Here is a 25,752-nt window from a genome sequence, read left to right as displayed (position 1 = left end):
AATTAGTATACTGATATACATATATTTGTAAAGAGACACTGCAATGTAATTTTGACCAATCTGTAATATTTTTTGATGATTAGTAATCTTCTATGAACCACTTAAATATTTTGAATTTATAATATAAAACACAATTCCAGCTTTTCAAATGTTAATTATTCTACATAAAGTCTACAGAAAATTGCCTGCAGTAAATCACATGCAAAAATGTGGTATGTTATAATAATAATGTCTTTTTATTGACTAAAACCAAGGAACAAGGACAGAAAAATTCTCTAATTCTTGTTTCCAGTTACAGTAAATAAACTTACATACAAAGTAGTTTGTGGATTTTTTTTTTTCATTAGTAAACTGTTTAGGTGTATGAAAGATGTTCAGATGTTCAAATCAGAAAAATAATATAATACATGTGATTTGAAGAAATCCTTGACTGCTGCCATCTCCCTCTACGTTTTACAGACTCAGCAAGTGTGGGAATGCTCACCATTCACACAAAGCAAAACATAATTTCTGTTATTTATTCTACATGACTTTTCTTTAATTGAATTGGGGCAGGTTAGAAAGCAAAAACTTCACATGGGTGGAACATGAACTTTTCAAACATTTCCATTCTCATATCACAAATTAATCATTCTGCAAGTCAGAACCATGAAACACTTTGATAAATGAAAAAAAAAACCCATGACCAACAATCCCCCAAATCAAACCTACAAACAAAAAACCAAACAAACCCCCTCAAAATCCCAAATAACATCAGATAATACATTAGCTTTCTTAATATGTATATATAGTACATAGTGGCCACTTATAACAAATGTCATCCCCATTAATTCAGTTGAAACATGTTGTAATGAAAACATAATCCAGATACACTGCTGAGTATCTGGATTCCTTTGCACACATTTCTCTCTTTGTAGTCTTCTGTGTGACTGGCTAAAAATTTCTCAACACAAATTTTCCTGTGGATCATCAGAGACAAAGGTATTAGTAATGATTAGGGGAATTGCAATCACATATTTTTTAACAATGTATATCTTATACATATGGGCATACTTATAAATAGTCTTACCATCTTTTTTCTTTTTTTTTTTTTACATAGATACAGTGTGATTCTCAAATTATTCTGTCTATCCAGTTTTGTGAACTGAATATTTATGTGATGTGATGTGATAATCAAAATATTTATACTCTCAGAAATCTTGACAAAATTTTACGTGGATCACTGTTTTTTTCAATAAAAAATGCATAAGAAAGCAGAGATTATTTCAGAGTTCTGTAGCATAATTCTATTTTCCCTAAATCAAGTACCTTGCTCCACTAGTTTACAATTAATCCTTATGTAGTACTCAATATTTATCAAAAAAGGTGTTTATGGCACATAACTTCTTGATTTTAGGCAGTATTTCATTTGACTAGGCATCCTTTGTATGGCTGAGGCTAATTCATGACTTCTCTCAAAAGTGCTTTTATGCACAGTAGACAAGATAGCAGTATTCTTTGAAGTGAAAATATATATCGAATTGTTAAGTTCAGGAATTGGTATGGAATGTCAAACAAAATAGAGAGTAAAAAAACCCAAATATTACTTTAGAAAAGAGTTCTTTAAACATCCATGTTTCTTATTAATTCTGTTTTAATTTACTAAATTTCCAGTAAACTGCAGCCAATCTCATTCTTAACTGTTTGTAAGAGACAGTAATTCTTTTCAAGTTAGGCAGACATATAATCAATGGAAGAGGAGAGAATCAATGGACACAGTTGACAAATTATATAATGATATGAATGCAGTTTCTGCATTGAGAAGCAAGAATTTGCCACACTTAATTTAGATTTCATTTTATTTGCAGTTTACTTCTGTACAACTATTGTTGCAGAAGAAAAGGAGAAAAAAGAGCAGTAAGAGCTACTTGTTACTAGTAATGGTTATGAATAAATACAGTGAAAATACTTATATGGTTGCCTAAATTCAGAAAAGAGGCATAATCTCCTCTGTGGAGAGGGGAGAGGACAGACCCATGTTTATGTTGTGGTAAGCACTCTATTAATGCTTATAGATTAGGAGGGTTACAGTGTACCTCTGTATCTTGGCACAGAAAAAGGTCTATTACTGAGAGACAGAGATCTGTATCTCTTGCCTCCACTGCCTCCACCCATGCAGTTGTCTCCTGCAGAGGAATCCTGAGGTTTTGTGGTCTATTTGCCTGAAATTGCTTTCTAGTAAGAGTGAACAATTTTCTTTCCTTACTATTAAAGTGAAGAAAATACATTGGGGGGTTATTGTGGGCAGACAAACTCTTTGGTGGCCTTAAATTGGTATATCTGCATATTTTAGGGAGATGAAGACCAGGCTAATTTCCACATTGTCATTGGTGACACTACTACCAGAACCCAAGTGAACACCCTCTTAAAGGATATGTTGATGAATCAGGATTGCATGGAGCAGCAAAGTTAGAATACAGATGCACATGGGACAGTGAGAAAGTGCAGAGTTCTAAAGTCAGAAATATTATAAAAGGGGGAGGAATTGTTCAGATGTTTCATAAACTTGAAGAATCATATTAGTAGCTTTATAGCTAGTAAGTGTTGAGGTTTGGCTGCAATGTTCCCAGACCTCCTGGCTCTGGGATATGTCTAGAGAAAGCATAATAGACTCTACACGGCATGAACTATCAACCTGAAAGATTATATTAGCTGTCAGATTTAGTATGATTCATTTAAATATCCTTATATCTGTTTAAATTTTAAAATACTAAGTATTATAGCAAGCAATGGGAAGGGAGGTGTAAGCATAAGCTATTCAGGTGTGTCCAAAGTGACCCTTTCTGTACCTAGAGAAAAATAAATTTCTCTATTTGTAGAGGATATCTTTTAACCACAGTTTTTAGCTAAAGCTCCTGGTCTCAGGGAAGAAACATGCTGAGGAAAATGTGTGTATGTTTCTTCTACAAAGCCATGTGTCTATTTACATCAAATTTGTATTCATATATGGTGATTATACGATGCTATTTATTCTGAAAACGTGAAACAGAAAGAAATTGAGTTTTCCAAATTATACTAGTATGTATTAAAACACAAATTGATTTGAGCCTGGGAGTTTGACTGTAATTATTGTTCTTAGCTTGCTCCAATTAAAGAAGGTTGTGTACACAGAGGTGGGAAAGAAGACAGTATTTGCGAAAGAGGATAAGTATTACTTGAAACAAAATAATTTCATTCTAATCAAAAAATGAAAGTGGTGTGCTAGAAATAAGGGCTGGTATCATCTCAGCCAAACCTAAAATCTCACACACAATGTATTGAGTGCTAGTGACAGGCAGGATGTTAACTATTGCCCCTACTGTATAATTTCAGACCTATGTGAGATCCATAGCTGTTAGGATATAGAATGAAAAACAGCTCAGCCAATATTCTCTTTCATTAGCGTTTTAAGTAATTAAAAACTCTAAAGACATCTTAATAGCTGCAGTAGTTCTTCAGTGTGGATTCAAATAGCAGTATATGCATTGCTTTAATTTCCTATTTATATGTCTTTAATCAAAAGTTATATGTATGTTCTAAATGGCAATGTATTTACCTGACTTGAATTTGTGACATCAGCACAAACTTCTTAATTAAACAACCAGACTCTGTGTATGATGGTAACCTAAGTGACTGTATATTAAACAAGGCAAATGACATTTACTTTCCTTATCTTCCGCTTTCCAGCATCTGGTTCTTGTGTTCAGCTGTCTATTGTTAGCAATTCTCCAGAGAATGATATAGTGAAAAACACTGCTGACATCAGCTGCAGGTTCTGATTTTTACCAAATACTTAAGGGTAAATCTTGTTTCCATTCAAGAAGAGTTCAACCGAATTCTTAGTAGTCTTTTGGTTCAAATAATACAAACACATCATGGGGAAATTCCGTATATCTATTCTGCATACATAGGAAGGAGCCCTGGAAATCAAAGCTGTATCCTCATGTGCTTCCTTACCCTTCTTCTATATCTCCTGTGCCCTTTATAAGTTGTAGTCAAACCTGCAAAAGTGGTTGCATCCTTACTTCTGCACAAAGAACTGTATTTCAGAGCACATTTTTTTTTTTTCCCCTCTAATCTCCAAATCAACAGTTTAGTTATAGGTTTTTGATGAAAAGAGCCAAATTTTTACTAGTATTTATGGTTTGCCATGCACAGTCATTTGTCTGTTCCATAACATAAGATACAGATTTACGGGAAGTGACTCCAGTCATCACTTGTGTCCACAGGTCAGAAATTATGACATCATAACACCAAGCACTGTCACTTTAATCAATCCTTGGAAAAGGTGTTAAATCCATCATTATTTTAAAGGCTTCACAATAACAGAGGATATCTTTCTCATGGATTTTTCTCTCACCAGAAACTCCTGAGTGAAATCTGTCTGTGTGCATGGCTTTTCCTGCTGTTTTAGAAGCATTCAAAATGTCCTTTGCTTCCAAAAGATGTGCACAGAGATAGGCAGGAATAAAAGTTATGGTCTGGAAGCAACATGAGTTTGTCATATGGATGGATTATCCCCTACCCTTTCCAGAACTAATTGCTCTGAGCTCAGCTCTATACTAATAAGCTTATAAGGAATACTCTAATAGGGGTGACCAATGGGTTTTTTGCCAAATACTTTATCTCAGAGGCAACAGGAGGTGCTGGTTTGAGAGAGTAGTCATTCTGACCACTGAACTTTTTGATTATCTCAATGTCCCTGCCTCCCTGGCCCCAGAATTTAGAACTTTTAGATTATAACAGACATGTATTTGGTTTTGTGATTTGTTTCTCTTTTCTTTTATGAATCTGATGTCTTTTACCTTTCCTGGTTATCCATTGCCCGAAATTTGGACAAGGACTGTACTGAATATTCTGAGTGTTTAAGTGTTTCCAGGAATGGGTAATCCACAACAATGTCAAGAAGATATCAATAACAGGAATATTTTAGTATTTTGTCACTTCTGATCATAATTTCATGTACATATATATATATATATATATATATATATACAGACACTTATAGACAGTTGTGCACTGATCAAGACTGCATGGTTTTTAGGAAGTCATACAGTATAATGGAATATTAGGATATTGAGACATAAGCCAATATGACCAGAGTCCTTTGTGGCCTTAAATATGTAAACAGACTTTTAGGATTTCAGCATCAAGTGAAAAAAAAAAAAAAAACAAACAGACTATAGACCTTTTTTTAAGCTGCTGGATATGTAGTTTCCAGAAATATTCAAAATATATTCTCTCCTTAAAACATACTTGTTTCTTACATTAATGCATTTGAAACCTGAAAAGTTATTATGCTGAGTTTCATGCTTATTGATTCACAATGATCTCTACCAAAAAGATTAAGTTTAAAATGATGTATTTTTCCTAAGATCCTGATTTGCAAACTGGTAAAAAAAATATTTTATGGGCACTGTACACACCACAAAAGAAGAAACTCATTCATTCCTCAATACTAACTTTGGAATTCCATTGTTATGTGGTGGCACATTAAATATCTTAAATGTTTATCCAAAACCAAATTTTCAAATGAACTGTACTGGAAAGAAGGTAAGGCCATTGCTGAAATTATCACTAAGGTCCTTTGTTACTGCTTATTTATTGACAATATTGACCAAGCAAAAAAAAAAAAAAAAAAAAAAAAAAAGAAAAAGAAAAACACAGAATGAAGTTAATTTTAAATATTATCCTGTTTCTCTGTTCTGCTGACTGTGTTGAAATAGTAAATTGTAATACCAGCTGAAGAGTAGTCAGGGAAAGTATTCTGTAAAGATATCCATGTCATACCATCATCAGTGTGAGTGCAATTCCTCCACCCCATGTCTCCTCCATGACAGGCATATGCCCAACTCCTGGTAAAATCTGGGAACCAGATTCTCAAAGGTAGGTATATCAAAGAAAAAGGTTTTAATCAGGATAGGACATAATAAGAACCAAGCCTTGAATCTGTAATATGATAAGGTAACTTCTTCAGTGAAGCTATTTTTTCAAGAAGAGTGTCATAAAAACCAGTAGTTAGGAAAAAAATGTTTAGCATTTTTTTTTTTTTTTTTCTTGTTTGTCACTCATCTTGTCTTTATTGAAATTTGTGTTACTTACTCATGTAGTCTTTTAAAATCTTGTTTCAAGAATTGGAAAGCCATAACTATAATGAGGGCAAAGACAAACCAGTGGTTGAAATAGTTATCAACATTCCTTAATGACTTCCATGGTGCAACAGAAACTGGTGAGTGTAACTGCATTTGGAGGGTGCCTGAGGTGGATAAACCACAGGCTGATCATACTCGTGTGATCAAACATGAAGATTGTGGCTTAGAGGGGAGACAGGACAAGGCTCCCTGGGGCTTCAGAGGAAAGCTCCATGAAAGAGAAATAGTGCCTAGAGAAATCAAAGCATAAGGCCCAAACCAAGCATAAAACCCTGCTCACCAACAGGGTTGCTTCATGTTTAATTTAACAGATGAATCTGCAAGCTGGTCAGATGAAATGAGATTAAGAAGGAGACATTTGACAGTGCAGGGGTTGTTCAAGAGGGATTTAAAAAAAAAAGATTTTTAATGCAAATATTAATAAAAAAAACCAACTCAGCAGGAGGTGCATAAGGGAATAGGTATATTATTAGTTCAACAGCAAGGATTGTCAAAGCATTTGTATGTGGTTAAGGGAGATAAAATTCTGAACGCACTGATGCTAATTTTCTAATAACTTTGTAAAATAAATTGGTGGGGGGAGAACTGGAGAATTCAATGATGACTGTCTCCATTCTTTTCTGAAATCCATTTTTGTCTAAGAAAGTTCTCTTTCCTCTGGAGAAGGACACAGCACACATAATAAAACTGGTTGTTCTGCTAATTATCCTACAACTTCAACTGGAGTAAAATGTTAACTATGATCTTGTTAATAATTTGAAAATAAGTTTTAAGATGGAATTTGAGAATTTGGTACTATTTAAAATAAGGGAACAGAAGTGCATTATTTCAAATGGTTTTCACTCTTGATGAGTACCCTCTTTTCTGTCTTGACCTCTTCAAATAGATAAACCTTGTGAATTTGTCCCTACCCAGCCGGTATTCCATTCAACATCAAAATGTTGTCGTTGGCTTGTTTTGTGACCTCAAATCACTGTTTCAGAAAATTTGTTGCAGTTTTCTCCTCAGAAGAAGAAATGTTTTGTCAGTGCCTGTCTTACCATAGGTGATGTTCATTTAATGTAAAATACTTTGATAAATTTCATTGAATTGTACTTATGGATGTGGAAATTATTATCCTAGAGTCATGATTTTAACATTTGATATATCCTTTTCTCTTTTATTCGCATCAAAGATATCAGTGTAAATCCTTTCTTTATCCTGAAGATAAACCAGTGATTTACATGGATACAAACACACACACACATACATTTTCATAATTTTTAGGACAATTCTTCTTTAAATTTATTTTATTGTCCACACCAATTGTTTATTTTTGACTAATATAGGTTTAAAACTAAAGGCAAATGTTTATTTCTTTTACTTGTTTTACACAGCACATACAGTCTTTTCCCCCTCTTTTTAAAAAAAAAAACATTATTTCTTTACAGGGTTTGTAATCTCACAATTTTAAATGCAAGCAATGTAATGGTAGAGAGAAAGGGAAAGCAAATACATTTAATATTTTATTTTTCATTTGTTAATGTGTTCTTATCAGTTAGCTACCTGTTATATATGAACATTTAATGCTCTGTTACCTCCTGGTATTTGACAGGATTCATTCATCAGAAATGCTTATTAAAAAGAAAAATATGTTTACTTCCACAATCCTTGTAAGACTGAACTATCAGAAGAGAACCATTTTTAAAGGTTATATCAGTACTTGCAAAATTTTATCAGTGTGATATATTTGTGTTTAATTCCACTTTAACTGCATAGAAGTTGTAAACCAGAACTTTTTTATAATAACCAAATTTATTCTCAATATTTGGAAATTTAGTTAAATTCAGCTCTTAATCAGAAATATGCAGTAACAGCTAGAAGTTCAAAGGTCAAAAATGGCTACAGACGGTGACAACAAATACAAATTTTAAGTTGTGTAGATTAATTTTATGAATACCTGAATAGAAGTACAACAATATCCCATTTAGTCTTGGTCATTGTTATTCATTAGGAAAAGTTAAAGCAATTGATTATATCACAAATTTAAGCATTGAAGCACTGTTCCCCAAATACCTATATTTGGTTCTGTATCTTTCTCATTTTCATAGTGTACCCTGATATACTATGCAGCCCCATACTTCATGGCTATTGTCATTCTATTCCAGAGCTTTTTTTTGTGTGGGAACAACTCACACACAGACATGTTCTGAGGGAAAGTTTCATTACAGAAATGTTGGCAATTTCAATTTACAGATGGAAAAAATAAAGTAAAATTTATATAAAACAAAAATTTAGTCAAATTTTATTAATAATTATTTCCAGCATTACCAATTATTTCTATGGCAGGATATGGGCTAAAAATTCTTTCTGAATTTTTAGCCCATATCCTGAATCAACCATTCTAAAAAGTTCTTTGAGATTCTGGCAAGAGTTTTACAACTAAAATAAGGGAGAATTGGTGTCATTTCTCCTTAGTTTCCTCCTATAGAAATGGAGAATACATAACAAAATTTTATTTTCAGTTAAAAGATTCTATTAATGTGATCACACTGGTTGTCATTTCCTTGCTTTGAAAATTTGAAAAAAATTGCTATAGTGGCTTTCATCTGAAATGGGCATACTTGTGTCTTAAATGTGAAGAAAGACAGAGAGGAATTTGTGACATCTGAAATGTTCATGGAGGTTGTTATGCTTTCTTATTAATTGTACTACATTCTGTGTAAAAACAGAAAAGAGGGATTTAAGCAGGGTTTCTTGACTCTAGGTTTATGTAAGAGTGAGTAGAAATTTTCCCAGTGTTTGTGCTGCTACAGCAATACATACAGCAATGATGAGACCATGGTTATGTATTTCTGAAACTGAAAAGAGTACACCAACTCGTCTTTTGATTGATACCCAGCATAGTGTTAAATTGGTCAATTACATGGACTAGACTAACATTTTTTTTTCAGTTTCCAGAAGACTGAAATGTGTGATGATTCCTGCAATACACAATATTTGATGTATCGGGCACATATAGGAAGAAAACACTTGCTGTTCTTGGCAGTTGCTTGTTGACAGCTTGGCTATTTGTTGTCAAGATGACTATTCATAACCCTCTCCCTGAGAGACAAGACATTGCACAATACCATCCTCTGATGCTGTCAAATCGACCTTTTTAGGTAGTCATATACTCTTTTGCTCTGATGGCTCTTGCACTCCATCGCTGGGCTGGCAGATACCAGAACACCACAATATAGTCAGAGTACTTGCTCTCTCCAGAATCATTCCCATAATGTAATCAAGGGAAGAAATAAACAACATAATGGAAAGTATATAATGAAATAATTTTTCATCAGGCTCCCACCTCTTCATGCACAATAAATGATTGCCTGATAATAGATAATGATAGGTCTGCAGATTGCCCCTGGTCAAATCTTTTTTTCTCAGGCTTAATGCTACAAAGTTTAGGAATACTAGACAAGGAAGTTTTAATAAGATAGATCTATTCTACGAATAACAATTACCTATGGTGCCAAGTTCCTGAGCCAGACAGATCTTCAAGACAGACCTTCTTAGGCTTTTTCACATATGGAGCTTGACAAGAACAAGAGACTTTTAAGCTCAGAAAAAACATTTTTATTAAATTGAAAATTATGTTTTAACTGGCAGCTGGAATTTACTATTGCAGACAGAAGAGGACTCCATTCTCCATGCCCACCATGTCTTTAAAACAGGTGGTTTTACTTCAAGCCTTGTTTTTTTATTAATTTGTCAACATGCTTAATTCCAATGAATTCCACAGGGGAGGTCCCCCCATTCCTGTTGTCTGGTCCCACCCCCTTGGTGCTCTGAGCACACTCCCCAGGGAAGGGTAGCTGTGGCTAATCCAAGAGCAAGCATTAGGATGAACTATAAAGTAAACTCCATGCCATTGCTGCTAGGTTGGGTATTGGGTGACCATAACTTTTTCCACACCTGAGAGAAGCATGGAGGAAGAGAGGGAAAATGAAAAAGAATTAGAGAAATATTGCTGGTTTTGCCTATGTCGAATTGTCTTGAATTGACTTTAGCTTTAAAAGTAGCTTAGTAATTTTTTAGATGCCTGCATTTTTGCTATGGGTGAACTTTTCAGTGTTGCTAAATTGTCAAAAATTACATTGAAAACACCCCTTTATCCATTAAGTATCTATAATGGTACATATTTTGGCATTTCCTATTTTATTCTTTTTAAACTGAAAATCATTGCAGTCTGGATGTTCTGTTCCCAAAGAGGAGAAGGAAGAAAGGACAAGGAAATTGAAAAAACAAGGGAAAGGAGAAAGGGGAAATTTGCAGTGAAAGCTTTGAGGATTTCCCCATTTCTTATATTTCTGGGTTTATTTTGGTTCAGGATTTCTTGTTTGTTTTATTTAACTTTTTCCACTCCAAACAAGTTTATCTGATTTAGCAGTTGAACTTGAAAACCACACACAGAATCCTTGAGAACAGAACAGACAAGACCCTAAACAGAAACACAGGCTTCAGCCTCTGGGTAGGATCATTGTCACCTTTCTGGCATGTGGTTTTTTTTTGGCTTGTCATGAAAACCTCTAGGATCAATATAATCCTGTCTCTCTGAGAGTTCTTTACCTAGTACTTAACTGTATTGACTATATTTACCATCAAAAACTTTTTCCTGATAATAACTGTAAATCAACTTTATGAGAATATGAACCCAACTTCTCACCCTGAACATGACAAGAACTTCAGATTGTTTTTATAACAGCCTTTTATGTAGCTGAAGAAACAGAAGCTGTCAGATCTCATGACAGCTGCTCTATCTGTACCAAACAATGCCAACTCACTCTTGTTATTCATGTCTTTGAAGCCTCTGATCATTGCAGTTGTTTTCAAAAATAATTCTTTATTTTATATGAAATATGATGTTCAAATCTGACAGCAAAATTCTAGCTTAGGCCCATTCTTGCAATGTAATATTCGAGATATTTCCTACTTTAACTGTTTATACTTGGGTTATATATTATGTGATTAGATCGCTAATCACTATTAGTGATCATTGTCACTATTTTTGAAACTTCAATTGAAAATGTGTTTAGGTTGTCAGAAATACTGCTGTCCTTTCTAGAAAAACAGAGTCCCGTTGTGTTTGGAAAACGTAATATTTGCCTTTCATCATTTTCTTCCCTGGCCCTCCAACCTTCCTTTTAAAATAGCAAAATTTATTGAAGACTTTGTTTTTTATTATTTTTTTGACAAAAATAAATTTTACTTCCAGTAATTTTTCAAGATTTATGTTGAAAACCTCCAGAAAATAAATTATTTTTAAACAAGTAAATCTATGGCTCCCTTTTGGTGTTTGCAATTAATTTACATTAATTTTATGAATGTGTCTAAGAAATGGACTTCTTGTGGCACTTTTAAAATTTTTTTCCCTTCTGTTTGTCTGTTTCAATTTTAGCTTCATTTTGGTGGTTCATCTGCCTAGGATATGGCTGCTTGAAACTAGATCAAATATTTATTTTAAAATGTGTTAACTGAAGAATGTAGTGGAAGTGGAGATGATTTATTAATATACTAATCAAAGAAGTTTTCTCTTTCATATTTTTTAAATATTGGTCAGACTGTTTTTCTTATTTCTTTGGTATTTACTGTCTTTATTTTTTTTCCTTTCAGTTTTAATACATCATTATTTCCTTGTATTTGCTCAAACACAAGGAAAAATTTGAGATCTGAGAAAGACAAAAGGAGACCCTACTAATTTCTCATCTTTTATTCAATCTGAAAATATTGGTTTTACTTTAGGAACAAAGATCCTAATGAAAATATTTTATTACACCTTCTTCAAAAATTGTGATTTATAAGATGGCTTTGGGATACAGTGCATACTAGATGGAACATATTAAGAATATTATGAAGTCTTCCCCCAGTTGAATTACATCTTTAAATGGTAGAAGCATATTATTTTTAATAATTCTGTGGGTGTTTTTGTTGGATTTGTTTGTTTGTTTGTTTGTTTTTATTTACCATAGTGCTAAGTTTAAACATATCAAAAATTATTCTATTTCTAGCCACATTTAGTTGCTGTTCTGATTGCAAATGTTTTACAGGGGCAACAAATGGAATGTAGCTATAACAAAGTAGAGGTTACACTTGAAACTCTGAAAGGATAGTGCACGTACATATTCTCTCATCCTTACAGGTCACTCTTAAACTGTCTGTAGAGGGAAAATAGCAAATGCTATAAAGAAATCCTTATGGAAAAATTGCATACATTTATTTAGGTCACAAGTGAAAAAGAAAGTTCTGTCTCTTGCTTCAAATGCAAGATTAAGATAAAAATTCAGTACACAAAGAAAATAGTATTAGGTAATTAGTAAAAACTACTGTGGAAGAGAACATTATGCTTCAGGATGGAGCAACTAAGGTTACTTCTGGTTTGGGCACTGCAGTGTTGCAAAAAGCCAGCTTTTTTGGGTCACCCCTGTGGGCCATAAGCTTCTTCCCCAGCTGCTCAGAGCAGAGACTGAGTATGGCCAAAGCCTCAGCAACAAGTTCAGAGGACATGAATGAATGAGGATAAGACTAACAAAGAAAGTGCTTTACTGCTTTCTGGTTTCCAACTTCTCTGCTGATTTTCTTATTAAGAGAGAGCCTACTCTGAACTGGTAGGTGTACCAAAGGCAGAGAAGAAAGTAATGTGAAACAATATTTTCAGCCATTAATATATTTACAGTCTATATTTTCAAGAAAATACTATCCAATTCCATTAAATAATAAGAAAAAAAAACCCTCAAAACTGTTCAGTACAAAGGGGCATTTCAGTGAAATATTTTATAAATAACCAAATCTGGTGAGGCTGGCAATTCAGTGATACCTCTTTTATTGTTTTTAAGTTAAATAATTGTTAAGTTAATAACTATTTATTAAGTTTAATTAAGTTCTTTTGGTTTTGTTTCTCTAAGACAGACTGCTGTAGCAGACAACCTTACTTGCAGATATCTGAATATTTTTAAATGTAGATTACAGGAATGAAATGGCTGCATTTAAAAATATGTTGTAACCTGACCTTCCAAAGACAAAACCAAACCAAACACCTCCCCCCATAGAAAAAAAAAAAAACCAACAAACTAAAACACTACCTTTTTACTTTTTTTCTTTTCACTTTATACATCTTGTTAAGACACACAAAAAACATCATGAAACAAATTCCTTGGTTAACTGGTGATAGAAGAGAGATATTTCTTCAGTTTTCATCCAATTTAAATGCTACTTATGAAATGCAGAACCTAGTTAATTTGTTTTTATGGAAGTTGTTAAACAGGAGCATATTCATTTTGAGCAGTGACATTTATTTTTTTTTTATTTTGTATTTTCCCCTCTTATCATGAGAAAGAAAAGTTGCAGGTGGTGTGAAAAAATGTTTTTATTCTTGTTTGTTTCTTCGTTTTAAAATTCTGGGATAAGCAGGTGTTTGCTTGTAATGTTTATGATTGGTTCTGACATATATTGCATGGTACTTTATCCATTATCTGTCCATCAAGATTAGCAGCATTTATTAGCAAGGTGTCTGCTTGAAATAGGGAGAGGAGAGCTTTCATGTAAAAAATGTAATTGAGTGTCTTAAAGGAGGGAAAATCTCATCTCTTGAAATCTCTTCAATATACTACTGCAAAATATAAATGTCCATGTTTTCCAAAATGGCTCATGATTTTGATCATGTCTATTTATCCTTGTCTAGGACTATTTCATAAGGAGTGGAGTTAAAGGTATTTGGCATTTTGCACAACTGATGTCCATTCAGTGGGTAACAGTTATGTCATTTAGAAATTCAGACATATAAAATCAATACTAGTTTTGTAAAATAAAAATAATTTTTCCTTGAGGGATATTTGGTTAGAGCCTTCTGTGCAATTTTTTCTGTGATTAATAAACATCATCCTCATCAGCATTTTAATACTTCCTGAACTGCTTGTCCATTTTTTAAGATAATTATATCTTTGGATATTTTGTTAGGAAATGAGTAGATTTGGTAAACTTTTCTCATGGAAGGTCAGTGTTTTAACTTTCATTACTCAGGTTCTGCAAGGGGCTTCAAGTTAGTAGCAGCTAAGAGGCTGGACCTATGGCCCCTCCCTTGAAAAAGAAAAGGAGATTCCCAGATATGATATAGAGTCAGATGCTTGTTTTCTCAACACCTTCTTATTTTATAAAAAAACTTATCAGGTTGTTTTTCTTCCCTTAAAAATAAATTAATTTCAGAAATTTAACTATTAATGTGATATTGTAATCCACTTTTTCTTTGAATTATTAGTAGGCAAAAGCAGGTTTTACTCTTGCTATATCCTATGAAAATCCCTCCCATTAATAATCTGACTGAGATAGGCATCTCACTAGGCAACAGGCATTTGGAAAGAACATAGCCATTTTTATAATTTTAGAATTTATTTTCCATTCTTGACCAATTTTTTGAATGGGACTCTGGTACTGTTTACCTTACATATGTCTGACTGAATATTTCATATGTAAACTCTAAAGTAATGTTTATCTCCCTATGTGTTTTAGAAACAATGTATTTTATGCATTCATCTGCATTTGAGACATGAACCCTCTGAGTTTGCAGAAGGAAGGAAAGATTTGAGGTGGACATACAGTAAATTGTCTGGATTTAACTTGACTCCCATCACATTCACAAGGCAATTGTTCTGCATATATCCCCCATCTCCGAAAGGTGGCTGCCAACACTCCAACTATAAAAAAAACTATTTTTTAAATATTATATCTATGATTCCCTAGAAGTTTATTTTCTAATAAATTTTCTTAATTAATTTTATTTAAATTTTAGTACTACATTTGTTATTCTACCCCAGTAACCCATATTCCTGTGCATATCCATATTAAAGAGGAGATAGATAAGAATGCTTGCTATGAACTAGTCCCCATGGGTTGGAATGAAAGTGCTCTTACTTCACACATGATGGTTTTCTAATTACCATCCCTTTGAAGAGGAGAATACTAAACCTGAGATTTAAGCCTTTCTCAGAATAATGTTGTTCAATGAAATTGTTGGGGTGTTTTTTCTTTCTTTAAAAAAAAAAAAATCCTCCTTTGACTTGTTGTAGCTCCCTCTTGGTGCTTTATGTCACATGTACCTATGATAATTTGAACTAACTCAGAATGGATTTACTGTGGTTTTTTACCACTGAGCACAGAATTGGGATCATTTTTTCATGGTATAAACTGTTATAAAATCAATGAAAACACATGGAGTTCATCAGTTCAATGCAAATCCTCTTTGGAACACAGGACAATATTTGGGGTGATTTTCACCTGTTTAGAGAATCTGTGATGCTGACATCTCTCAGGAGTCTTTCTATAGTATTTTGCAATGAAGTGTAAAAATTATCAACATGTAATTTGAGTTAAAAGAAGCAAAACATCTCATATCCATCTGCTCTACAGCCATTTGTTTTTTCTTCCTGGACTTAAATCTATGGTAATAAGGTCTAATAGTTTTTGTTAGTTTGGAACAAGTAAGATGCAATCTTACCTTACTCTGGTGAGTTTGCATCTGTTGCAATATAACATGTAAGCATTCCTTTTGTGAAACAGGGATGGTGGTGATGGTCTTGATGTAAGCTTAATTTATTTGACTGTTAAAGTGGTTTGAAGTCATTCATCTATATTCAGTGGAACTGAAAATGGAAGCAGCTCTAATGTTTGACATTTACTTCTCCTCTATGACAGATATCTACTAAAAAAATCAGTCTATTACTGTCAGTCTGGGTAGATTTACAGCTATGGAGTTTGCAGTATTGTGCACCTTTTTGTATGTTTTATACTACTCCATATGAAATAATACTTGCAAACACATTGTTTTTAGAAGCATCTCTATGCAATTAGTTCATCCTTTATTGAAGACCTTTTTGCTTACAACAAACCTTTCTATTTTACTGATAAACAGATCTACCAATTGGATTATTTGCATTTGTCTCATTTCTGCTACTTCAGGACAGAATTTATTTCATGGAAAACTTGTTGATATGAACAAGGTAAGAATCGAGTTCTTAGTTACAAGAACTGCCTTGACATTTGTTTCTTAATAGAGGGAGATGATTTTCATGTTTTCCAGATGATCATGTCTTCCACAACCAGAGGTATTACCTAATGTTCAAAAATATTTTGGAGCTTTTATCTACAAATGTCCAAATTAGTTAAGTAGCTAGGCACCTGAAAGTAAAAGTCACCTGACAAAAAGAACTAGTGACAGCATTGTGAAGGAATGACAGAAACTGAATTGGTCATTTATTAATTTAAGCCATTAAGATAAACATTTCCTTAATTGTAAATCTGGGTGTATTCTAGATCTCTTATATTCCAGATCTTGATAGAGATAACTTGGTTATACTAGACCATAAGTCAGATCTGTGGATGATGAGACAGCAGAGAGCCCTTTGAAATATCTACAAATTTTTGAGTGTCATGTTATCAGAAAAGATAGGATTATAGACAACTGGAATTCAGAGGTGCCATTGTTGACAACATCTGACGTAGATAGATCTCAAAGACTGTAAAGTCCTTCAATTCATTAAGTAAAATTTTCAATTTATTTCAGAAATCACAAAACCCAAATTTTTTCCCCTCAAACACTACACCCCTACTTTTACTCATAGAGAGACAGTAATTTTATTGTTAACAGAATTGTATATTTCACTTGAGAAAGTATACAGCCCAGTACTCTGGTAAAAGCCACAAGGTAGATGAATGAAATAATAACTTTTATATTCTCTTATCTAATATTTATGTTTAACAGTTGAAAAAGTGATAAAAGTTGCATGGGTATATATAATAAGAAATTGGAACGTTTTAGGCTGAACAGTTTCCTTTCTTTTTCACTGAATTTCTTCATTTCTTTCACACCTTTGAACAATCATGGAACCTCAGGTAGTCTGTGGTGTGCTTTGACATAACGAGAAATTGGGACCACTGCTGTACAAAAAGCAAAACAGCTGTGGAGAAGAAGTGAATGTACCAAGACTGTTAGATGCATTACCTTTAAAGAGTCCTTTAAACACAAGGCTTACCTTGCCCACATATTGAGTGTCTGGACCTGTGTACTCCTCCAGCAAGAAAAATTGATTCCACATCCAACCACGCTTGGTGCGGTGCAATGTTTTTCCATCATTCTCTGACAATCCTGTTATCCTTTCACTGTGTGAGTGCTTGTTAGTCCTTTTTTGGGATGGCATCATATGAACCACATAAAGCACAGAGCTCCAAAGCAAAACTGTCAGAAAGAAGTGAGTCCTCATCATTTCCAGAGACGCTGTTAGCCTCCACTCCTCTAATAATTCACCAGAACAAATTTTTCAAATGTAATATTCCTTTTGTAAGAAAAACCTAGGGGACAGAGAAAAGTGTTTGTGTAAGTTGCAATAACTCTTTTCCCTAAGGAATCAGGAAAACAGTCTAGCGATCACAACAATAACCCATGGGAATGACAAATAACTGAAAATTACTCAGAGAGTTTTAAGTCAAGTACTTTAATGTCTTTTTTCATCTTATACTAGTTCATTCACAATGTCTATAGACATTAATTTAAAACACAAGCTGAGGAAAATACTTTCTCTGAAAGCTTTAGCTACCAGCAGCATCCTGACACAAGGAAAGACTTCAAATAAGAAATCTTCCAACCTAATCTCTTCCAGCTCAGCCTGATGCAATCTTCCCTTAGTATCTGTACAGAACTATCTGCAAATCTGAATTCTCTGTTACTTTGTGCTTAATACATCCCATTCTTCCCCTTTGCTAGCCCCCAGTTGTCCAGAGAATCTTCTTCTATTTCTGCAGAAAGGAAGTCATAAAATGAAATTTGTAAAGTATTATTGATGCCTTCCACAGATGCTTTTAAAAAGAACAAAAAGTACTGGTTAGACAACTGTGGGTTCGTAGGAATCCTGCTGGGGTTAACAAAGCTCTGTATTTGGAAAAGAATTCTTCATTTGGAATATATTTAATTTTTCCGTGAATAGTGTCTGAATGAATGGGAATTTTCATGATCTAGAACCTTACGGTAATTAGTATTTTACTGAAAATTATTCTGATGTTTTGTGTGGGAGTTTATAAGCAATATTTATTCAAACAAAATCAATCTCATACTCTTTATCTGGCAGTACAATTGAAGTGCCTTATCTCCTAGTGTTTTTCATGAACTTTTTCACATTAAGTCTCTTTTTGCTTTAGGATATCTTTAGCTGAGCTGTCATTGTATACTACAGAAATCATAGGAAAACAATTCAGAAGCAAAAGTACATTTTCTTTGAGAGCCCTAGTCCATTAACAGTGATAGTAGTGTGAGGCCACAACAATCAGATATTTTGAAATTGAAAAAACTCACAAGAAATTATCGCCCTTTCTTCTGCAACCCGATATTACCAACAGCTATTTTCACTCTGGTGTTTATTTGTTTGGGATTTTTATAGAAGATGGGAATGTAGTCTTTTCGGTACAAAAGTTCATTTTGGAAATAAGATGCTTTTTGTGAAATTTATTAGTCAGTTGAGAACCAAGACTATTTAATGGAAAACATTTAGTGAATTGTACTCTAAAGGCCTTAATGATTAAATTACTGGAATTGTGCCCTTGTGTGAAATTGTCTTTAAATGATGATATTCTGTATGGACTCAGTGTCTTTACTAGCAATCCTGAAGGAGGATCAAAGTCTAAGCATTTTAGAAACTTCAAAAAGAGTTTTAGCTGAGCAATAAGTGAAGGCTTGGAATATTTATCACTTTCTAAGATCATGTTAGAAAACAAAAAGAAAACAACTTAATAGGTGTCATATTTATGCAGAAGATTATGTGTATCATGAAGGAAAAGTTGTTTTCTTTTGCTTTTTATTTTAATTGAGGAATCAAAGCACTAAGCAAAATAATTTGCATAAAATCATGAAGGTACATAGATCTTAGCATACATTCATGAGTGTGTCTTCTTTCAGTTCTGGTTTTCTCTGTTGTAATGCTCAGTATATTACTGCTGCTGGCAGAGGGGCAAAGTGCACATCTCCTGTGGTTAATTTAATACCAGCAAATTTTGATATTAACTGGAGAACATGTTTAGTACATGATGATCATGTCTTGTGATTGAAATTTACTGAATACAGATCAAAAGGAAAAAAAAAAAACAACTAAAGTCAGCCAATCTTTCATCCATGTTTAAGTTTGATGATTTGAATTCCTTGTATAATACTAGACTAAAGCATGTTTTATCACTGAATAGAGGTATTTATTAATGTAGAGCATAAGACATCATTGTTTGTACTTCAAGTCCTTTCCACTGCATCATCTGAGACAAATTGAAGGGATTCTTCATGCTTTCTATATTAGATCCTGCTTAAGATATTGCATAATGAAAGTAGGCAGCAACAGGAACCTTTGGAAATACTGTATTTAGAAGTCAGACAATCATCTTTGTCCAGAGACTTTTATCAAGATAAGTCTCTTTTCTCTTCTGGAGATATTTGTGCTTGTGTCCTCAAATAGTGCTCTTTCATAGCTGCAATTGGACTGTAGTTCAAGAATCCTCTTGTGTACTTTCTGAATTATAATATTCAGATGTTCATATTAATCAAATTTTGTATTTGATTACTTTTGACTTGATATTAATTATGTGTTGTAATGTAACTATTCTGATAATGATTGTGTTTTAATCCATTTAATGTCATGACTGATTTATTTCTCTTATTTCTTGTACCCTACCATTTTTTCTGCAGTAAGACATAACAAAACATAAACCAAGCAAAAATTCCCAAAACTAACATGCATATTTGGTGAAGTTTTAAAGCATAGTTTAATCTATAAAACTATTAAGAAATACTAAATATATTCTTCGTAAACCTGTAACTCTTGAAAGACTTCTGTGAAAAAGAAGTGATTAAAAAATGCCAAAGTGTTAAAATTTTCACTTCAAAATGTCCTTATTTCAAAACATAGACAAATCTAACACTCAAATGATTTATTCTTCTTTGATTTTACTACTTTTTTTTTTTTTTTTTTGAAACTGAGAAGGGTAGGTGACATCAATGTAATTTCATTTGGCCTTTTAGATATGTATGATTGCATGTTCAGTTTGGTGATAATTTAAAATGTAAATAAGATTTCAATTGCTTCATTTCTACTATTTCAAAACTGCCCATTTTTAATTTCCTGAAATTGCCCTCATTCCCTTCTGTCCAAACACTATTTGCCCAACTAATTTAAATGCACAAGAGGTTTATATCACTCTTTTATTTGTACTCAGAGAAATACTTCATGGTGGTCATTGGCTTATGCATCTTGTCTCATAGTCAGTTGTTCAAGCAGGTCAGGAATTATGCTCTGTAGACTCATAAATTGGGTTTAGTACTGAAACAAAAATTTCTGGTGTGGTTTGGAAAAGTAAGACCACTTTTCCATTTTAAAGGAGCTCTGTGCATCATGCACAGATGTTCAGACCCTGCTAGAAGAAATTATCTCTCTGCAAACACCAATTTTTCACGGCGGTCTTTTTCTCAAAGGAATCTATTTTCCCATATTATGTCCCAGCCAGGGTAGAAGTTAAACTGAGATTGCTTTAAACATGTGGTTTTCTGTGTAGCGCTGCCCTCTACTGATTTTCTTGATAAGTAGGACTTTACTACCTAGTCGAAATATAGCATCCTTAATGTCAAGAAGAATGAAGCAAGAACAAACACAAAAAATGAAGCTACAGCCCATGTTTTCCTGCTTTTTATTTTTGTGATAACTGGACCTTATAGGTGTAAAGAAAGACTTATCAATCTGGATCAGTGAGTCTGATGAACGTTATGATAAACATCTAATTTGACTTTTCTTCTAAGAGGAGCAAAGATCTTTAGAGGATAACTTATTTTTTTCCAAGCAACAGATTAATATTCTATATGCAATCTATTTTCACTTCATTTGTGCTCCCATCATTTAATCAGCAAAATATCAACTTCTTGTTCTTGTCAAATAATAGAAAATGGTTTTCTTTCTAGTTATCTTGGAAATTTCTCTTAAGATGGGGCATTCATGTATTAAACATGTTGATGCCAAGCATTTTTGAGAACCTGCTTTTCTTTCCCATTTTGCAAAACAGTGGATCTGAGTGGAGGTAATAAGTATTCTTTCATTTGTATAGTTTGAGGGATATGCAGTGGTAGAATAGAACCATTGCAGTCTCTCCTTGCAGTAAGGACTTTGGTACAGAATCCTACAACAGCTCCAGGTAAATGAATAATCTCTATATAAAAAACATTATTCTCCTGAGCACAGTAACAACTGGAAAAAATTTATCTCTTGAAGTCCTTTTGAATGCAAAATATTCTATTTAGATTCTTCAGGTGTAGTGTGAAATAAGCCTTGCTGGGATCAATAGCACGGATTTGTTACTGATGATGCCAATTTAAATGTTTCTATAGCAATTGCCATGGTAATGTTTTTAATTAGTGCAGAGCAGTCACTCTTAAGCATGACACGAAGAAAAGCTAACCTTCAGCAACTTGATAATGCATCCCACATTAGTCTGTTTCATTTGTTAACAGTGAAGCAAAATTTGTGTTCTAAAAGATCTACTGCTAAAATAGCTAAAAATAGCAGAGTTAACTGCAGCAGCAGTGCTTCATATTGCACTCTGATCTCTAAATAAGAAAGACGTAACTAATGTTCAGGATGATCCAAACAGTCTATAAAACTAAATATGTATTTTAACAGGATATAGTAAATATAAATCTTGTGTAGCCTGCATGCATGGAGATAGTCTCATTGGCTTTGTCAGCCTTTTTTTGAAAACAAAATATCTGAATGCAACTTTAATCTACCTAGACTGAACACTAAGAATGGTGAAGCTGCAGCAACAAAAGGATGTGCTATAAACAGCACACTGCCACCGATAATACCAAGATTTAGGAGGAGGCTGGATCTGTGCTGCTGTAGGTTCACTTTTATCACTTCCCCAACTAATTAAAGATATCCCAGGATGCATACACATGCTTCCCTCTGGATGCAGCACTCAAATATTCTCTGAGTGAAGTCATACTGCAAACATGAATATAAGAATCTGGATGTATGACTTTCTAAAAACAGCATTCTTGTTTAGCATTCTTCTGCCCAAAAACCTTTTTTTTTCCTTCGCTCTTTTCTATTCATGGATAAAGATAGGATGTGGGCTAAGGATGAAAAGATTAAAAGTAAACAACCAATGTGCATATGGTCTACATTTGAGGTAATCAATAAATTATTTCTAGGAGAGCTGAAGTAGGTTGTGAGGGATCCCCAAAGCTTAAGGGACAGGTTTTAATTGATGGACACCCATTATTTCAGTACAAGTACTCAGTTCCTATTCAGGCACAGAAACATGGGCCACACTAAAGAAACACTTTCCCACTCAGCAGGTCCCACTGCAAACCTTTCAGAATAGATTTTCAGAACTTTTTTTGCCTATTGAACTGCTTATCTGTTCAGCACTGCATACAGTGAAGCTCATTTGAAAATTTTGCCAGAAAACAGCTGAAGGCAATTCTTTATTTCTGGGACACTACTGCAGGTTCCCTTAGCTACATGTCTCCAGGAGTCATACTAATAAAAATAATAGGGAATTTGAACTAATAGCAATTTGTATTGGAATACCTGTTGAATTAATGTCTTTAGGCAAATGAATCTATAGTTTGTAGGTGCATTAGGAAAAATATTTCTCTTGCTGTGACAAGAGAGAGTTAGCATTTATTTTAGAGTTTTTCCAGACTCTTGGGTATCTACATTGGAGATACAGGTCCAAATTCACCTCATGATGGCCTAAGTCACCCTCTCAATAGTACTCATAATGAGCAACCCAAATCCCCTAGGTAGTGAATCTGGCAAGAGAACATGTTGAGTCATATTTGGACAAGCCCCATGGGCAGAACTGTGCAGAGGGAAAGCTGTGGTTTAAAGCAACTCTCCCAGGGCAGTGCAGATACCATCTGCCCTTCTCTGGAGCATGTATCTTCTGAGGAGCGATAAAACTGTTTCTAGACTGCTTGTTGACCAGCCATACTTCCTTCAGCTTGTGAATGAAGCCTGCAGTACTCCCAGCTCACCGTGTAAAAGGGTCTCTCAATTCTTAGCAATGGTATTAAATGAAAATAAAAGAGACTTTTAAAATATCTGCTTCCAAGGCAGCAGGCCACTGGATTACACATGTGAAATGTGCATTTTCTCATTTGAAAAAAAAAAATAGTTTTTTCTCCAATAATGAGCATTTTTACAGGATCTCCTTTTCATCACCATGAGGGGAACAGGGAAATATAGCACTTGTAAACCCTTAAAGCAAGGATTTGAAGATATTCCTTTGATCTTTAGTATTGATTTTTCTGCACAGGGAACATATTTCACTCTTATCATATAATGAAGCTGCATTATAAGTTTTTATGCCACACCTTATTTACAAATGCAACACATTCATCACATTCATGGTTTTAAAGAATAGCCTTTAGAAACAGGAGGAAAAATAAATGCTATCATCAAATAAATTTTTTTTCTTTTCCTTCCCTTTAAGGTTGTTTCAAGTTTTGTCACTCATAACCTGGTTGTCTGTATTTTGACATTGATACCCTGCAAGTGTCAAAATTAAGGCATTTATTTTTGCTGGGTTTTTGAGGGTTGGGGTTTTCAGGGGTTAGGGTTTTCTTGTTTTCTTGTTTGTTTGGTTTTTTTTTTCATAAGCATCATAGCTTTCTATCTGTCATATACAAACCCAAATCATATTTGGAGGTATAGGCCCCTATTTTCCAGACATATTGATTCCATTATTCTCTCTGCGTGAAACAGATGAGATTAATCTATGGCAGCACTGTTAATGACAGGATTTACCAGTTCTCCTGATAACTGGACTACAGATTTTCTCTAAATTTCCTTTTCTTGCTGCTTCATTATGTATCACTCTGCTCTGATCACACATCAAGCCCCTAACGAAGCGTACTGAGATTCCACATCTGGTGCCTCCTATCTTGCATATCTCCTGAGCATGGCATGTACCACAATGAGAGCTTGCTAAGCTTCCTGAGCTTGTATAATGGCCCAAGAGGTTGTTACAAGCCAGAATTTCTCAGAATAAAGATATCTTCAAGCTAGCATCTCAAAGTCTTTTTAAAAACTTCAATCTCTGACATTATTTTTTTGTTGTTGTTGTTTGCTCATGTACATCTGAGTCATAAGAAATCTTGTTCCTATAGAGAAGGACTTAATTGCCGCCTGCAAGAGACTATGAATTCATTTCTCTGGACTGGAAAAATTGAGTTGCTGACCAATTAAAGGTGGTTAGCAAATTCAGAATGCAATTGTAGCCCATTGTTGCTGTTTCCTTCCTTGGGGAATTGAGCAGCTGTGGAATGCTGTCATTTATTAGAGCTCAATCTCCTTTATGTCCTTCTGCTGTCTCCAATGAGATCACAAAATCTAAAGTCTCATTCTCAAAGCTGAGCAGGACTCCTGCAAGCATAGGAATTTGTACACAGAAGTAATGCATAACCTTAATGTACTTTTTTGCTATTGGTTTATCTCAGGTAGTCTGAAAGCTGAGGTTTATCCTATAGTTCCTACAAATACCTAAAAATAGTAATTCTCTCACTTGCAAAAATAAAATAAATCTCAGAAAATATACATTTTGATCACTTTCCCTTTTTTTCTTATTTTTAGGTCTGAATCTCTTCTTAAAAATTAAAAACATTCCCCTAAAAAAAAAAAAAATAATCTTTCACTCAGATGACATTTTAATTAAAAAAAAAAAAAAACATGAAACATGAATAAATTCAAAATAAATGTAATAAAGTAGTTATTATTTTGTTAGTAACCTGACAGTACAAATAAGGATATCTTCAACAAGCCGACACTCATGATAACACCTAAGTGTGGAGAAGCATATAATAATTTTTCTTCTGTATGTTTTCTTATTCTCCAAATATAGGTAGTAGTCCCCCATATATTCTCTTTGCCATGACTTTCTCAAAGTTTTCCTTGAAAGCATATAATTGTCTCAGAGAAACAGTATTCTGCAAGGAAACTCATATTTACCAATCCTGTGAAAAAAACAAACACTTTTTTGTTTGTTTTTGAACATTGTGAGTGACATCTTCATTAGACGATGAGTACAGCCATTGGAAGTCACGGAAAACTGCTATTCCCTCTCCACTCTCTTTGCCGCTGATGAATGTACAGACTTAAATCAATTTCTCCCTCAGCTGTCGTTTTTCCAAGATGGAAAACTCTGGGACTGCCTGCTTAATCATTGCTTGTATAGAAGCTGTGCCAGACTTTTGATTGCACCTGTACCCCTTCTCTGAATCACTTCTATTTTTGTTTTTTGTTTTTGGTATGCCTCTTGAGATCAGCAATCATAATTTTTTGCTTCATGCATTTATAAACAGCAGCTTAATTGCCTTCTCTACTTAATTTCATCATGATATATGGCATAGCTTGCTTTGTTATTGACCGCACAGCCCTGAGCTAAAGTTTTCTTGTATTATCTCTTGTCACATTATGGTGTTATACCCCAAAGGCAGTAGTAAGAATTTATTATTTTAAATGTATAGTCTGGGTTTTACCTTGTG

The 25,752-nt window shown here is 33.8% G+C and overlaps 1 protein-coding gene across 3 annotated transcripts in view; it reads right to left on the bottom strand.

The window, feature by feature from the left end:
• The window catches only part of CDH9 (cadherin 9), a 95,493-nt gene that overhangs the window by 47,497 nt on the left and 22,244 nt on the right, over positions 1 to 25,752 (bottom strand). The window contains exon 2 of one of the 3 annotated variants that reach the window (XM_021552327.3): positions 17,216 to 17,531. In XM_021552327.3, coding sequence (XP_021408002.1) covers positions 17,216 to 17,446 — 231 coding nt within the window. In that variant the 5' untranslated portion in view covers positions 17,447 to 17,531. Of the gene's footprint in view, positions 1 to 17,215; positions 17,532 to 25,752 lie in introns of those variants that run through there. The other 2 variants (XM_021552328.3, XM_077786137.1) reach the window with 2 other exon arrangements.

The sequence above is a fragment of the Lonchura striata genome, chromosome 1, assembly GCF_046129695.1.
Source record: "Lonchura striata isolate bLonStr1 chromosome 1, bLonStr1.mat, whole genome shotgun sequence".
In the NCBI taxonomy this organism is placed as follows: domain Eukaryota; kingdom Metazoa; phylum Chordata; class Aves; order Passeriformes; family Estrildidae; genus Lonchura; species Lonchura striata.
The sequence above is the reverse complement of the archived record's forward strand: the minus strand, read 5'-3'. Positions and strand labels throughout refer to the sequence as shown.